General features: G+C 39.9%; 2 protein-coding genes across 3 annotated transcripts in view; one reads left to right on the top strand and one right to left on the bottom strand.

Moving 5' to 3' along the window:
• LOC23687616 (protein gone early) overlaps positions 1-17,296 on the bottom strand; it is a 406,061-nt gene that overhangs the window by 85,552 nt on the left and 303,213 nt on the right. The gene's annotated exons all lie outside the window — the stretch shown is intronic.
• Positions 10,558-12,514, top strand: LOC110674346 (fibroin heavy chain-like). Its single transcript, XM_021838641.1, has 2 exons — positions 10,558-10,714; positions 10,959-12,514. Exons 1-2 carry the CDS (start codon positions 10,700-10,702, stop codon positions 12,192-12,194), a joined length of 1,251 nt encoding a protein of 416 aa, XP_021694333.1. The 5' UTR covers positions 10,558-10,699; the 3' UTR covers positions 12,195-12,514.

The raw sequence follows: 17,296 nt of genomic DNA, 5'->3' as shown, positions 1-17,296 counted from the left end.
TGACAAAGAAATTCTATGCCCTCGAAGGTAGAAGAATTCTATGACCTGAAAAGATCCTCGCTGTATAGTTGCGCGTAAATTGCGTCCTGACATTCACATCGCAAAAAAAAAACAAAGCTTATATTTGGTTCATTCCGGGAAATGGCATTCCAGGAAGTGGCATTCCGGGAAATGAGTTTCCGGTAAATGGGTCATTCCGGGAAATGATTTCCGGGAAATGGCGTTCCGGGAAATGTCATAGAATCGACCATTTTTGCATGTGTATATCGTGTGGCAGGTACGAAGATACTTCTATGCCCTGGGAATCGAGAAAATTTCCTTTACGAAAAGATCCTCGACCAGTGGGATTCGAACCCACGACCCTCAGCATGGTCATGCTGAATAACTGCGCGTTTACCGCTACGGCTATCTGGGCCGTTGGAATTACTTTAAGAATTATTCCATGACCGATGTTTGGCATCAAAGTCACCAATGACAACAAATTTTGACTTATTGCGAGTCAATGTTCGCAAATCAGTTTGGAGCAAATTCACTTGCTGTCAAGAGCATTGAAAAGGGAAATAGGCAGCTATGAAAAAAATATTTACCAAACTGTCTTTCAACTGAAACAATTAAAGTTTCAAATGACGAAAACAGTTCCCGATTACTTTTTCAAATTGGTCGGCGTTAAGTCAGAGTGGACCAAGTACAAAACTTGGGAAAATTGGATTATTCTGCCATTAGATGCAAAATAACGTTATCTCCATTTCACTTTGATCCGATTTGATGAATGTTGAAAACTGGGAGAGATATGTAACAAATTTACTCTGGATGATCAATAAAAATCAATAAAAGTATGCAGTCAGAGTGGACCAAGTGCTTTATACCATAACAACGAAAACGATCGATGCGCTGTGAAAGTCTAGAAAATGCAAGACATTTCAAGTTATTTTCCAGATTTTTTGACATGGAATGATTCTTCTTCCCATCCATCAATAGAAACTCATAAACATGTCATAATTCGATGGATCTTATATTGATATCTGGCCATTTACCGTATTTGAGTAGGTGATCAGAAATTGGAACAATTTCTGTGCAGACAGAGTAGACCAAGTGTCATAAAGCAACAAACTGATTGATTATTGCATTTTTTGAGTCAATTTCAGAGATCGATAGAAGTTTATGGTAGTTATATGGTGTATGTATAGACTGTCCTAGAACCCGCTTATTGGACCAGTATATTTTGGTCGGTACTCAAGATTTTCATGAACTATGTGCACTTGGTCCACTCTGACTGAACGCATATTTGAATATTTCTGGTCTTCAACGCCCTGACCCTTCAAAACCTTAATTTCCAAGGTATCGTAATGCCACTGATTTAAAGATTGAAGATATGGATTATTGAAGAATTTACGATACTGATGTCGAAGGGTCTTGATAATATGTTCAGCTTAAAGATATGCACCCAGTTTGACCACGCAAGCATTAAATGATTGTACTTTTTCTTGAAATTGTTCAGTCAGAGTAGACCAAGTGCACATAGTCCATCAAAAAATCGTTCTATCAGAGTTCCGGATTGTGATTTTTCATGTTTATCACTTCACATTATATTGTTTGAAAGTAACACAAGGATAGGTAGAAATATTGAACCAAAATTTTACTGAGATAAAAAAATACAAAGCGTTAGACTTTGAGCCCGTTTTTCTCAAAATATGAAAAATGTCACTTGGTCCACTCTGACTTAACGCCGACCAATTGACGTAAGTAACTTTCATACGGTTTTGAGGAAGTTAATTAAAAAGAATCACAACCTTTCTTCTAAAACTGTTTTAAAACGAATCCCTTTTTTATATTTTTTTTTTACCGTGTACATCGCTTAAATTTTGCATGCAATCAGCTCGCGGGAAAACACTAGGTAGTTCCAATCATTTCCCACAAAAATTGTATGATAAAATGATAAGCCGTTTCAATCAGTTACTTACGACATTCTTGTAGAAACTTACGACGTTTTTGGAAAAAAAGACTCAAGTAGTGTTTTGTTTTGATTCGTGGTTAAGTCACTTTGTCTCTCATACAACGGAGCGGCGAAAGTAGTGATTAGGTTGTGAAAGTGGAGAATCTTACTTTCGTCGTTTTGTTAATCCGGAAATTAAACGTTTTAAAAGTGAAATATCGAGTTGGTTTAGAGCGGAACGTGTAGAATTTCGTCTGCGATACACGTAGGATAGATAAAATAAGTTTGTTAACTTTTCTGACTTGAGGCTGTTTGAATAAGTCTTCGAGAGTTGATGTATTATACGCCTATGAATGATGATTGCAACTCCCCCACATGCCCCATCAAGTCGATCATTACGATAAACAAAAAAGTTAGGATCTTTTTTTTTTGTTTGGATCCAGGTTTTAAATATGTTTCAGTAATAACTGCTATATGCACGTTATTAGCTGTAAGAAAATTAAACAGCTCGTCCTCTTTACCATTCAAAGAACGAGTTTAAAATATTTAAATTATTATTTATTGGATCGTAACCGTTATAGTAACGGATATTTTCTTTCATCTGCCTGGCACGAGCCTCGACGACTCACCTACACGAAGGGCATGCCCAAAAATTTGACTTATGATTGCCCCCGCAATTGGCGCATATGAACTTATCGGTGTTTTCTTTCACTGGACAGACGTTCTTAGCGTGAGAAGAACCTCCGCAAATCATGCATTTTGCATCCATACGGCAATGTTTGATACCATGACCCCACACGGACATCGAACATAAGTCTTGCTTTTTTAAAGCTTTACCATTATTTAGATCATTTTTGTTACCGTGAACTACATAATATTCTTGGGAAAACCCTTTCCGGTGAATGCCAGATTGGGTTCTCTTTTTAATAATGATTACTTGGACTGAGGGAAAATTCAAGTAAATCATTTATTCCATTTTTGATCTCTTCATGTGACTTATAGTCACTTGAGAGACCTTTCAAAGCGATTTTAAACAAACGTTCAGTTTTGTCGTCAAATTAAAAAAATTAAAAAATATAAATAAGTGTGAGAAGAATCTTTAAGGCAAAACGCGGCAGTATCCTTTCTTTGCGATTTTGAAGGAAACCTTGACTCCCTTAACGGAGTTCAAGATCTTCTACCTAAATTCTCCAAATTCGGAACGACTGCCAACGATTGGCGGCACCTTTTGTTTCTTTTTGGACGCTAAATGGAGGCTACCTTCAAATCGCTGAAAGGTGGGTTGTAGAAAAATATAAACTATGCAAAGGGGTAAAAGCATCAGAGAGTTACGGTTATAAATAGAACAAAAACTTTCAGAAAATCTCTTTCAAAAGCACGTTCTAGCATCCCAGAAATTTGCATATCAAATTGGTACCACGGGTCGATATCACATCATCGTGGTCTATTTTTAAATCTGACTCTCAATAAATCATACCCTTACTCATAAATTTGGCGAAAATTAGTGGTCATCATAAAAATATGTGACATGTCATGCCACCATCAATTAAATACTGCTGTGTTTCTGCAACATGCAAATAAACTTCAAAACACATCAATGGCAAACATTTTTTTTAGGGACCTACCACGCGCTTCGTTGCAACCAAAATTGGCCAACCGAGCAGCTAAGTTATAAACCGATGCCGAATTATCATATTTTAGAAGTCGACAAAATATGCAAATGGCACAGAGAATCGTCGTTCTTCTCCGGGATAATAATGGGATCCGAATCCGAAAATACTCATCTCTCCCCCCGAACGAACTGGTCTGCAGTTTAGTTGTTGGCTGATCCGGTTTGTCGGGAGCGAGTTTTTTTACGGCTGTGGAAATTTGGTGAATTTGTTCCAAGTTCAAAATTTTGCCACGTATTACATAACGCGTGTGCGATTACAAAATACCGCTGGAGATTGGTTGTTTTTATGCGGTGGGATAACTGATAAATCAGTGAATCCATGATATCAATTATTAATCCTCTTACAGTGGGCGGAATGAAGTCCAAAATGCGACTAAATCTAGTACTTCGGCTGGGCAATTGGTTTAGTCAACGTTTTGGACAGCTCCATTAAGGACTCGTTAGGATATTGTATCAGACAGTTCTCTGGGTGAATCCGTTAATAATTTCTGTAGGGATTACATAGCTATTAGCCCAAAGAGTTTAGATTTTTTTTTAATTAAAAATCCCCAATTTTTTGGGCTTCTATTCGAGCATATAATGACACCTTATAAAATTCCATAAGGTTCGTAAAGTTCTTCAACAACTTCTTTTAGGGAAATTCTATTCAAAAAATTTCAAAAATTGTAATATGTTGTTAAGGTGAAAATGAATCGAAGCCAAACTTCAAATTTTCAAGAGCACGGATCTGGAGAACCAAACATCTGTTTAAGCTGAAAACTTAATCGATTGGTCACTAACTGGTGGTGACCAATCGATTAAGTTTTCAGCTCAAACGGATGTTTGGTTCTCGAGATCCGTGCTCTTGGAAATTTGAAGTTTGGCTTCGATTCATCTTCACCTTAATAAAATGTTGATAAAAGCTTAACTTTGTTTAGGATAATAGTTTTCTGTAATACAGAACACCTAGATATAAAAAAATAGGGGCCTTCCTTAGCCGAGTAGTTAGAGTCCGCGTCTGCAAAGCAATACTATGCTGAAGGTGTCTGGGTTCGATTCCCGGTCGGTCCAGGATCTTTTCGTAATGGAAATTTACTTGACTTCCCTGGGCACAAAGTATAATCGTACCTGCCACACGATATACGTATGCAAAAATGGCAACTTTAGCAAAGAAAGCTCTCAATTAATAACCGTGGAAGTGCTCATAAGAACACTAAGCTGAGAAGCAGGCTCTGTCCCAATGAGAACGTTAATGCCAAGAAGAAAAAGAAGATATAAAAAATGAATGTAATGTTTGAAATGATAATAAAAAAGTAGCATTTTGGACATCATTTGCCCACTGTATTGTTAGGCACCTGCCAATTTGACGACCGAGATAAATTCTCAGTGGGTGTGTGGTGACATTTTGAACCTGAAATGCCGTTTGGAAGCGAAAAAGAAAACCACGGACATTTTGTCACAACGCTGACTGCTATCAACTTCGACGCGATTGCCTTTTTGGAGCCACTCTAGATTTAATGGAACCAGAGAATAAATTTTCTCGTCACATCATTACAAGCCTGAATATAGATGGAATGCGAGGCGACGTCGCACAGTGCTTTGAATGTGCGGAAATGTGGGACAAAAAAAGAACAAAACTGATAAAGATCTAGTCTTCATCTTCTTCTTGGCATTAACGTCCTCGCTGGGACAGAGCCTGCTACTCAGCGTAGTGTTCTAAGAGTTGCCATTTTCAAATTTGTATATCGTGTGGCCTTCTACCAATCGATCCACCGAGTACTGCTGAAAGTATGGGAGGACGAAGAATTCTCGCTCAACTTTTCTAAAGGACCTATCTAACATTGAGAGGCTCTCTTTGTTTACTTTCTCTTCAATCAATAACTGAGTCACATTAACCTCCTTTGTTGCGTTTTTTGTATGAAACGCTAGTCAAGGAAATTGCCTTTCGATCTATAGTGAAAAACTTCCCAAAAGCTTTAGTATTCCACTGTTATAATTGAAAGAGAGCGAGAGAGGAGAGAATCTCTCATTTGTACATAGGTCCTTTAGTAATGTTTAGCGAGAATTGCCCACCGGCTGGTTGGATGGCCTCATCCGCCCTATCTACAAGAAAGGGCACAGACTGGAGTGTGCCAATTACAGAGGAATTACCCTGCTGAATTCGGCGTACAAAATTCTGTCGCGCATCCTGTTTAACAGACTGAGACCGCTCGATGAGTCCTTCGTCGGTGAATACCAAGCTGGTTTTTGTGAGGGCCGTTCGACAATGGACCAGATGTTTAGTTTGCGAATGATCCTAGACAAATTCCGGGAGTACAACTTGCAGACTCACCATCTGTTTATTGATTTCAAGGCGGCGTACGACTCAGTAAAAAGATTTGAGCTTTGGCAGATAATGTCTGAAAATGGTTTTCCGGCGAAACTAATTAGGCTGATACGTGCTACGCTGGATGGTTCGAAATCAAGTGTTCGGGTCGCAGACGAGGTGTCAACCTCGTTCGTGACGTTAGACGGATTGAAGCAGGGAGACGCACTTTCAATTTACTGTTCAACATTGCATTCGAGGGTGCTATTAGGAGATCTGGCGTGCAGAGAAATGGCACTTTTATCACAAGGTCGCACATGCTCCTTGGCTTTGCGGACGATATAGACCTAATTGGAATCGATCGCAAGTCAGTGGAAGAGGCATTCGTGCCTCTGAAGAGGGAGACAGCGAGGATAGGCCTGACAATTAACTCTCAAACCCCCAACATCTGAATTTTAATAAAAAATTAACTTTAAAAAATCATAGCTTAGCCAGTTATGGACCGATTTTGGATCTTTTGGTCTCAAACGAACCGCACACTCTTCAAGATTTGTTATGTTCCGGAATTCAAATGGGGTATATTCGTTCCGGAAGTGATGGTTCTCGTAGTTTTTTCAAGATTAGCGGTAAGAAAATTATGCATTGTGTATGAAAAATGAATAAAACGATGCCAGAAGGTCGAATGACATTGGTTCTTACTGATTCTGGCCATTTCGGATACCCGGTCACTTGGCACCGGTTACTGAAAGTACTCAAAGAGGACATTTTCTGAAACTTAAAGAATACTAGCGTGTGACGGCTCAAAATTCATGATTTTTTATCCTGATCACCATACCTATAATGCCAATGACCAGTATGAGGTTCTGGCCACATCCGGATACCCTAAAATCGGTTCCGATAGAGCCTCTGAGGTCCCTCTGAGGCCCTTGGAACCGATTCCGGGGTATCCGGAAGAAGCCTGACCCTCATATTGGTTCATGGCATTATAGCTATGATGTTCAGGATTAAAAATCAAGAATTTTGAGCAGTCGCACGATATGAGTGAATAAGATTACAAAAGTGTCCCTCTGAGGCTCTATCGGAACCGATTCCACGGTATCCGGATGTGGCCAGAACCTTACATTGGTCCTTGGCATTATGTCTATGATGTTCAGGATAAAAAATCTTGAATTTTGAGTCGTCGCACGATATGAATGAATAGGATTACAAAAGTGTCCCTCTGAGGCCCTGCTGGACTCGATTCCGGGTTATTCAGATGTGACCAGAACCTCATATTATTCCATGGCATTATAGCTATGATGTTCAAAATAAAAATTTATGTGAGTAGGATTGCAAAAGTATCCGTCTGAGGCCCTGTCGGAACCGATTCCAGGTTATCCGGATGTGGCCAGAATCTTATATTGGTCATTGGTATTATATCTATGATGTTCAGAATAAAAAATCATGAACTTTGAGCCGTCGCACGATATGAGTGAATAAGATTACAAAAGTGTCCCTCTGAGGCTCTATCGGATCCGAATCCGGGGTATCCGGATGTGGCCAGAACCTCATACTGGTCATTGGCATTATAGGTATGGTGATCAGGATAAAAAATCAATAATTTTGAGCAGTCGCACGATATGAGTGAGTAAGATTACAAAAGTGTCCCACTGAGGCCCCACCGGAACCGATTCCGGGGTATCCGTATGTGGCTAGAACATCATACTGTTCTTTGGCATTATAGATGTTCAGAATAAAAAAACATGAATTTTGAGCCGTCACACGATATGACTGAGAGTGGTTACGAAAGTGGCCCTTTCGGAACCGATTCCAGGATATCCGGATGTGGCCAGAACCTCATATTAGTCCATGGCATTATAGCTATGATATTCAAGATAAAAATTAAGAATTTTAAACCGTCGTACGATATGAGTGAGTAGGATTACAAAAGTGTCCCTCTGAGGCCCTGCCGGAACCGATTCCAAGGTATCCGGTTGTGGCCAGAACCTCATACTGGTCATTGGCATTATAGCTATGGTGATCAGGATAAAAAATCATGAATTTTGAGCCGTCGTACGCTAGTATTCTTTAAGTTTCAGAAAATGTGCTCTTTGGGTACATTCAGGAACTGGTGCCAAGTGACCGGGTATCCGAAATGGCCAGAATCAGTGAGAACCAATGTCATTTGACCTTCTGGCATCTTTTTTTTTCATTTTTCATACACAATTCATAATTTTCTTACCGCTAATTTGAATCCGGAATAACTCCGAACCAGAGAGGCCAATCCCATTTCTTCCGGAACATAACAAATCTTGAAGAGTATGCGGTTCGTTTGAGACCAAAAGATCCAAAATCGGTAAAAAAAATGTCATAGAACCGTTGTCAAGAACATTATTTTTTTTTTAAATAAAGTTTTTCATGGTAATACTTCAGATAGTATTCTCGTAGAAGTGTTTAAAACCAATACTGAATCAAGATCATTTGTACTGCATGAGGATCACTATAAAATCTAGGGGGCTCTGCAAAGCTATAATAAAACTATAATAAAATATAAATAAATCCAGTTAAATTAAAAATTATTACTTGGGTACCTTTCACTTAGGTTTCCAAATCACACTATCGTCTTTATGATACCAAATTTCTATATCTTGCTGTTTGGGTTTGAAAAGCTGACCCAGTCTTCAATTCATCAAAAAAATAGTAACTGTAGTGACCATTTTTTTTTTTTTTTTTTTGAAAAACTTTAGTGACTTGTTAGTGAGTAGGTCGAAAAAGTGACCATATCACTGAAAAGTGACGCCAATTCAATTATTTTGTATGGAAAATCTTAAATGTTTCAGATAAATTGCTCATCTTGTCATATGGTGTTATCATAAACAAGGCACATTTTGCTCGTAGCAGCAGTTCTCAAATTCTTTGAGAAACTTTCCAATGAAGTTCACAAGAAATTTATCCAGGGATGTCTCCAAGATAGGTCAAGGATATTTTTTAGATTTTTTCGGAGGAATCCCTTGAAAAAGCCGAAAAATTCTTCCTAAACAAATCTTATACAAAGTAATTTGATAAAACTTTTGTAGAGATTTGATCTCATGCGAGGATCACTGAAACATGGAGTTCATGGAGATTTTACTTGAAAAATTACTTAATAATTGTTTGGAAGATCTTGTAAGAGCATTTCTACACTGTTACTTCAATAGGGCCTAACTGGCATGAGCTTCGCTAAATTAGATAAATCTGTAATATTGCTTGTTAATGTAGCAAGATATAGTGATTCTCCATCCTACACAGACATTACGAAAAGAGAATCAGTTTTCTGCAATAAAGCAAAGAGAGCAACGATGAAGAGAAATCGATGAATGCAGATATGCCCTTATGAAAAAACTGTGCTGATTTCTGGAGAAGCTTAATAATAACCAGATTTTTCGAAACATTCCCGAAAGTGCTAATAGATTTTGGAACAGTTTTTGAGATAAACCTAAAAAAAAGCTTTAATTTTACAACATACATCGTTAGAATAATCCAAAGTTATCTGTTAAATCGTACACTTCAGGTTAATTATCAGACCTCCAAGTCTGAAATACTTCCTGTAAGAGCTGGTGCTCCTCAAGGCAGCATTATGGGACCAATATTATACTATATTTTTACATCTGACTTACCTAAGTTTTTTTGTTGGCGGATGACAAAGGCCTCTCTGCCAAAGGACGAGGCCTGCGTGTCATCTGTAGTAGATTGCATAAAAGTTTGGATATTTTTTCTTCATACATGCTAGATAACAATTTAACTTTCAAAAATCACATTGAGGGCATTCAAGCCAAATGTAACAAATATATAAAATATCTGTATCCACTTATTGACTGAAAATCAAAACTGTGTCAAGCTTTTGATCTTCAAAAAAAATTTCAAGCCAGCCATGTTGCATGTTGTACTGACATGGCCAAGTTGTTGTAATACCAGGAAGAGAGCTCTGCAGAGGATTCAAAATAAAATTATGAAAATGAATCTGAAGCTCCCGCCCTGATATAGTACTATTGAGTTACATAGAATATCCAATGTTGAAACATAGGAACAAATGTCGAATAAAATTATTAATAATAGTTGACACAAATCGTTGCTGTCTTCTATTGCCACGATCATTGTTATATATCTAGGTTAACTTAATTGAAAACGTTCTATTTCTCTTAAAAGCAGGCGGAATCAACCTTCCTGTAAAAGTTCTGAACTGCTACGGCAAATGAAATGCAAAATTTAGTTTTACCAAATGATACTCTTTTCTAACACAGATTAAAATTCCCGTTTTTCCCCCGTAATCGATGTAATCTATGATCCTTTCTGCATACTTGAAACATAACATTTGATTTTAACACCCCACTGTGCGTCGTTTTGGTAGCGGCGGAGGTGTGGAAAGGACGACAGCGACGACGACGCTTGCTAATAAACTAGTAATGAACCACAATCGGCATAGATCTCACCTTTTCCTAGCCGCGGATCGTCTTCCTTCTTCTGGTGGAATAATAAAGCCCAGAGCAAATCGTCATCAAAACCGAAAACCGACGATTGACGATTAGCACAGAAAGCCCCACGCAAAGAACAAGAAGAACAACTCCACGAAAAAAAAACCACATCCCTATCGAAATCTTCGCGAGCGCTATTGGCGAGCGATGGCTGCTGTCTCTAGCTTTTAGGAAGATAAACGACGCAAGGCTTACGGGACAGGTTATTTCGGTTGGATTGTGGGGCGGTATATAAAAACCGAACGTATTATCTCATCTTCATTCGAGTTCGATTCTTCGTTCTAGTCGCAACACTAGGTTTTTTTTTGTTCCAGCAGACAATGCGCGCTATTGTGGTAGGTTCCGGATTTCCCTTCTGGGAAAGGATTCGTCTGATCAAGTGAACGGAAGTTAAGGGGAGTGATGGGGTTGAAGAGTGCTAGACACATATTGATTTGGACCTTAAAAGTGTGAAGGTTTTGTGAAATTCTGTGAACTAGTGAATCGTAGAAATGGGTTCCTTTCATTTGAAAATCCTTCCGGGGTGACATCTGTCGAAGAGGAGCAGTTACTAACGGAGAGCTTTCTTTTTGTTCACAGTTATTCTCCGCCTGTCTGGCGCTTGCTTCCGCCGACATTGGCCTGAAGCTGCGTCAAGCTGCTGCCGCCAGTGGACAGGGCCTGTCTAGCTACGATGTTGGCCAGGGTTCCGTATCGGTTGACTACTCTCCCAGCAGCTTCGATCAGACCGTTGTAGGAGGTGCCAGTGCTTCGAGCGCTGCTGATGCTCGTTCTGGATTCGGAGGAGCTGGATTCGGTGGAGCCGTCTCCGGTGCAAACGCCAATGCCTTCGGTGCTTCCAATGCCTTCGGTGGTGGTGCTCAATACGATGCTGGATTCCAGGCCGGACTTGCCGCTGGACGTGCTGCCCTAGCATCCTCAAGTGCTAACGCCAACGCTGGATCGTTCACTGGTGGATTCGGTGGAGCCGGTGCTAATGCTGGAGCTGGTGCTTTCGGTTCTTCTGGAGCTGGTGCTTTCGGTGGTGCTGGTGCTGGTGCCTCTGCCAAGGCTTCTGCCGGTGCTGGAGTTCGTTACATCACCAAGCCAGAAATCGTCAAGAAGCACTTCTACTACCACGTTGCCCCTGAAGCCGAGGCTGAAGCCGAAGCCGAAGCTCGCGTTGAAATCCAACCCCAGACTCACTACAAGGTTCTGTTCATCAAAGCCCCATCTGTGTCCGCCGCCGCCGCTGCCCGTGCCGCCGCTCGTACCCGCACCCAGGAGAAGACCATCGTCTACGTTTTGGTCAACAAGCCAGAAGCCGGAGCCAACTCCGCTGCCGATGCCGCCGTCGATACCTACGCCAGTGCCAAGCCAGAGGTCTACTTCATCAAATACCAGGGCAAGAACGCTGGAGCTGGAGCTGGAGCTGGTGCTACTGCTGGTGCTTCTGCTGGTGCTAACGCCGGTGCTTCCGCTGATGCTTTCGGTGCTGCCAACGCTGGAGCTTCTGGATTCGATGGAGCCTCTTTCCTGTCCGGTGCTAATGCTGATGCTGCTGCCTCTGCTTTCGGTGGTGCCTCTGCTTTCGGTGGTGCTTCGTCTGGAGCTTCCTCGTTCGATGCCAGCAGCGGTGGAACTACCTTCGGTAGCACTCCAACCTTCCTGGGTGGTGCTGATGCCTCTGCTTCAAGCGGTTCCTTCGCTGGCGTGAGAACCGATGCCGTCGATTCTTCGTCTGTCGGTGATGCTGGATACACTGCTGGATTCACCGCTGGTGCTGCCGCCGCCGGAGCTTCCTCTTCGTCCTCGTCGTTCGATGGTTCCTTCTAAACACGGACTTAGATACCCAAGCCAATGCCCCAAATGAGAATTGACCGATCAGTGGAAGAATGACACAGGGAATCTTAGGGATGAATAAAATAGGTTTATTTTTCTTTAGGATCTTCGACGAACAATGCGCGAATGCGAGAACGAGTGAGAGCTAGCGAGAGATGAAACAAGAATCATGTTCCAAATACGACTGCCATAATAGCTATATGTTAGGCAAAGAACAAGCTATAGAGAGAAAGACGCCAACTTTGTACCATAAATAAGCCTTGTGAGATTAATTTTAACTAATGACCTGCAAAATATAAATTGTAAATTTGAAATTCTTTTCTGGTTTTATTACATTAATGGGGGAATCTGTTTGATCACTGTCCTGTTATTTTAATTCATCTCTCTACATTTGCCTTTCTTTCTTGATAATGGAATCTAATTTTACTTAACGCTTAACTATCGAAATTCTAAACCTTTCGGCCCTAAACCCCAATCATCGTACGCTCCATAGAAAAAAATAATATCCTTTGTCCAAAGTAGCTAAGGAAAAGCAAGGTATTATTACAACAATGGTTATCTTCACACAATTCAAAAATTGCCTTAAATTATAGAACACCACGAACCAGCGATAGGTGGCGTTTCAGTGTTTGTATATTAGCCAGCCTTTGAAAAGTCCTTGCAAAATTTTTCAGGGGATTGCTGGCAACTTACTTCCCGGATTCTTAGCGATATCCTTGGGAAATTACTTGGAAATTCAAGAGAACCCATGAAAAGATTCATGCATGGCCAAACCAAATGTCTTAGTTTTCAAGCGATTGGAAAATTATGCGAATCCTGCAGATTACATTATGTTCGTCATATGACTTCCGCTGCAGCCGATGAACGAAAAGTTTTTAATATAACAGTAGTCTATCTTAAGAAGGAATAATTTCGGTAATTTCACCAGCAATTTTAATATTGATAAGGGATATGCAATGAGGCACTGCATGAAAACTTCCTCTCTCTTTTTTTTTATCTTTATTAACGAGATTTTTAGACCTGGGGCTAGTTTATCTCGGGACCAACGGCTTTACTTCTCTTCCGAAGGAAGTCGTCACTATAACCTTTACGTTATAAGTGACTATCTCGGGGATGGGATTCGATCCCAGGTCCTCGGCATGAGAAGCGTGAGTTCTAACTACTACACCAGGCCCGTCCCTGCTCCCTCTCTCTTTTAAGCTTATATACAATTAGTAAACAACAAGCCCAGTAAATGTCAAAATCCTATACAAACACAAAAGAGTGCAGAGCCCTATAGACGAGCAAGCACTTTATGGAAAAACATTGTCGGATCGCGATTTGTGAAGCCAGAACTTAAGAAGCTTATTGCTAGTGCACAAAGTTAAAAATGAAAATAAGACAAATAATGAAGGCACATCAAAAATGTGATATTGCAATCATCTCTCCATAATTTGATATTGAAAGGATCCATCGAGTGCTCCCCAGACCATTATTATCAGAAAAAGCTCCATCAAACCTGAACTCTCCAGTCTTATTCTAAGCTGCATATCTGGGCAAAATTTTCTAAGGATATCAGAGATATTTGAACGGCTTTCAATTTACATTGATTATCAAAACTGCAGGATACCTAGTCAATGTTGTCTGTTTGAGTGAGGCCGAGACCTGGGAGGGCGTCCCGCTACATCTATGGTCGCTTTACCTCAAATGCATCTTAGTACTTTCATCAAATATATAGGGGAATATTATTTTTTTTCTGAAAATGGAAGTATGATTTCCGGACCGATTAAGGATCTGTTTTAGTTAGGAAATTCTCTCAACTTTCTAATATCGTCGTGCTTGTTGACGTTTGAAGTTTGTCTTCTCAAACAAATGTTAATAATTTTCTGCATGGCACATTCATTTCGCACCACCGCAAAGATGACTCATTGTGTTTCTAATGTCCAGCATAGCATAGCATAGCATAGCATAGACTGACTGTACATGTCAATGGTTGCTACTCCGTGATTGATCCGAACCGGTAAGAATTGCACTTCGATCCAAATGAATAAGGGATGGGATTTTCCGCATATTCTCGAAGTGCAATTTTAGCAGCTCTCATATTGTTGATCAATAACGGCGCCGGCCAAGTCCTTACAGTCAGTTGGGAAGGGTAAGGAACGTTATTGTGTAATGATCGTTGCTTCTAAAGACCGAGAATACCTCTGCATCTCCACAATCATCACGGGACAGGTTGATTAGTGAGGAAGGAAAAAGATCTGGGAGTCACCTTTGGTCGGTGATGCGATCCATGGATTAGGAGGGAAAATACGAAACTTAAAAACTAGTGTTGCATTTTTGTATCGCAGTAAAAATATATTGAGAGAAATTATAAAAAAAAAGTCGACATTTATAATATCGAACTATTCAGAGGTTATTTTTAGTAATGACGAAGACAAAAAGATTGCGTATTTTAAAAGTGTATGTAACAGAAATAAGAGTATTGTCGACACATGTAATGACGAACCATTCAAAGTATGTTTGAAAATTAAAATAAAATTTAAAAAAAAAAGTTACGTTGCAACAAAAGAATGTCTTACGTCGACATTCATAATGTCGAACTATTCAAAGGTTATTTTGATCAATGACGAAAACATAATGGTATATTAAGTTTGAATGAAACGCGAAAAAGTCGACACTTGTAGTGACGAACCATTCATAGCTTGTTTGAAAATAAAATAAAAACTACTTATAGCAACGATAAAAATGAATTATCATAAGCATGAAACGATCTCACCAGTACTTCGTCCTCGGCTGAACACGAAGCTTTTCGCACTTGATCAACACGAACCGAACACGATTGGTCTTGACTCCGTTGCGCGTCCCACCGGAACTTGCAACCGAATCAAAAGACCACGCACTATTGTCGTTTTTTTTTGTCCGCACTCGAATGACGCGAACCGAACACGCTTTGTTTTGATTCCGTCGCGCGTTCCATCGGAACACGCAACCAAATCAAAAGACCACGCACTCTGCTCTGGCCTCTGTAAAGCACCGGGCAAACGAACGAAGCCACCGAAAACACACTCCAAGCGCGCGAAAATGAATCGGACAGCTTGGGTCTTCGCAAAGCACTGGGCAAACGAACGAAGCCAGCGAAATACACTCCGAGCGCGCGAAAATGAATCGGACTGATCTGGTCTTCGCAAAGCACTCATTGTGTTTCTAATGTCCAGCATAAAATATAAACTTGAACAAAATTCAGTTTTGGTATTCGGGTTGACAGTTCATATAGAAACTGTTATGCCTTTATTTTTCAATATGAGAATTAGCAGCTTCTTATTTTTCCATAACATTTTCGAACAAATTGGGTAAATTTTGATATGCATTTCAAAGTATATACTAAAATATGAATGTTGCGATTAAAAAAGGTGTTGGTTTGAAAATTTATTTGGGACAGTTATGCTTTTACGGGTATGCATTCTCTGTGCAAAAAGGGAATCGACTGTATTTATAATAATATAAATTTTCGGACAAAGATATGCCGCATTTTCAATTCCCTTTTCAACACTTTTTGTTTGGGTAATCCAAATTTTTTGTAGGATTTGTAACACGTTCATGACTCCCTTGGAGCGTGACATGATTTGTACATAAGCCCCAGGCTTCCGAATTCTCACTCACTCTCACGATAATAGATTTATCCCTCCCAGCAATTTTCAGCGATAAGCTGCCTTGCGATTTAATCCGTCCACAGAACAAAGCGAAAATAGATAATTGCACATTTCCGCTGCTGTGAGAAGTTTGTTTTCTCTTTCTCCGATCCATGGAGAACTTTTCCTGTATCCATCGCCAGGAGCAGCAGTTTCTTTTATGCACCAAATTAATCACTCCTTTCGTCAAGTTGATGTGGTAGCATGATTAGCATGCACGCATCGTGGTTGTTTTGAGCAATGTTCTACGTTCGAATCCCGTCGCCGGCACTAGTTTTTGTTTATCCATATAGTGATAATTATCGGGAGCAGTTGGTGAGCGAAAATATGATGGAATGAAAAATAAATTATCCCCAGAGTGGAGTGATTTTCGGGTATCCTCCATCGTAGCTCCAGAGAAAATTAGTGTGAGCGATAAAAGATGTTCACGTGAGGAAGCGAAAAAAGCATTCTTCTTACGTGCGAAAAATCGTGGATTTCGCATCATTGATGCAAAAATTCAGAACCATGGTTAGTTTCATATGGCATCAGTTTCAAGAGTTGAGAGTAGTGTGTGGTCTTTTGATTCAATTGCATGTTCCTTTGGGAAGAGCAACGGAATCAAGAACAATCGTGTTCGGTTCGCGTTGTTCGAGTGCGATTCGAGATACGTGTTCAGCCGAGGATGAATTGCCAACTGTTGAGTGCGTTTCATGCTTATGATATCTCATTTTTATCGTTGCAATGCTACGTTTATGTTATTTACAAACAAACTATGGATTATTCATCATTACAAGTGTCGACTTATTCCTGTTTCATTTAATTTCAATATACACATACCTTTCTGTTTTCGTTATTACTAAAAATAGCCTTTGAATTGTTCGACATTCCCAAGTAACATTGATAGCTAAGTAACAATCCGCTGATATTATTCTTCCCTCACTACCACACCTTTCTCGTGATGATTGTGGAGATGCAGAGATATACTCGGTCTCTAAAAGCAACGATATTACACAATAGCATTCCTTCCCCTTACGACTGACTGTAAGGACTTGTACGGCACCATTATTGATCAATAATATTAGATCTGCTAAAATGTGCACTTCGAGAGTAAGCGGAAAGTCCCATCAATTGTTTATTTGAATTCTTACCAGCTCTGATCATGCCTACCCGAGCCGAAGTAAATAATTTTTGAATAACAAATTGAGGTACACCCCAACTCCTTTTTACGACCGTTATCGGGGGGTCGTAAAAAAATCGGTCGTAAAAAAAATCAGGGTTATAATTATGTTGTTGCAAAATGCAACGTCTAGATGCGGAAATACTGGTTCGAGATCTTCGGCAAAGTTGAAGCATGGGTTGAGAGCTTTCCAAAATAGCCGTTCAAGTTTTCATATTTTGGTAAAAGATGGCAACACTGCTCGATTGTTATCAAAAGAGCCAATTTTA

The sequence above is a fragment of the Aedes aegypti genome, chromosome 1 (assembly GCF_002204515.2).
Source record: "Aedes aegypti strain LVP_AGWG chromosome 1, AaegL5.0 Primary Assembly, whole genome shotgun sequence".
In the NCBI taxonomy this organism is placed as follows: Eukaryota; Metazoa; Arthropoda; class Insecta; order Diptera; family Culicidae; genus Aedes; species Aedes aegypti.
Note: the sequence above shows the minus strand (reverse complement) of the source record. Positions and strands in the feature narration are given on the sequence as shown.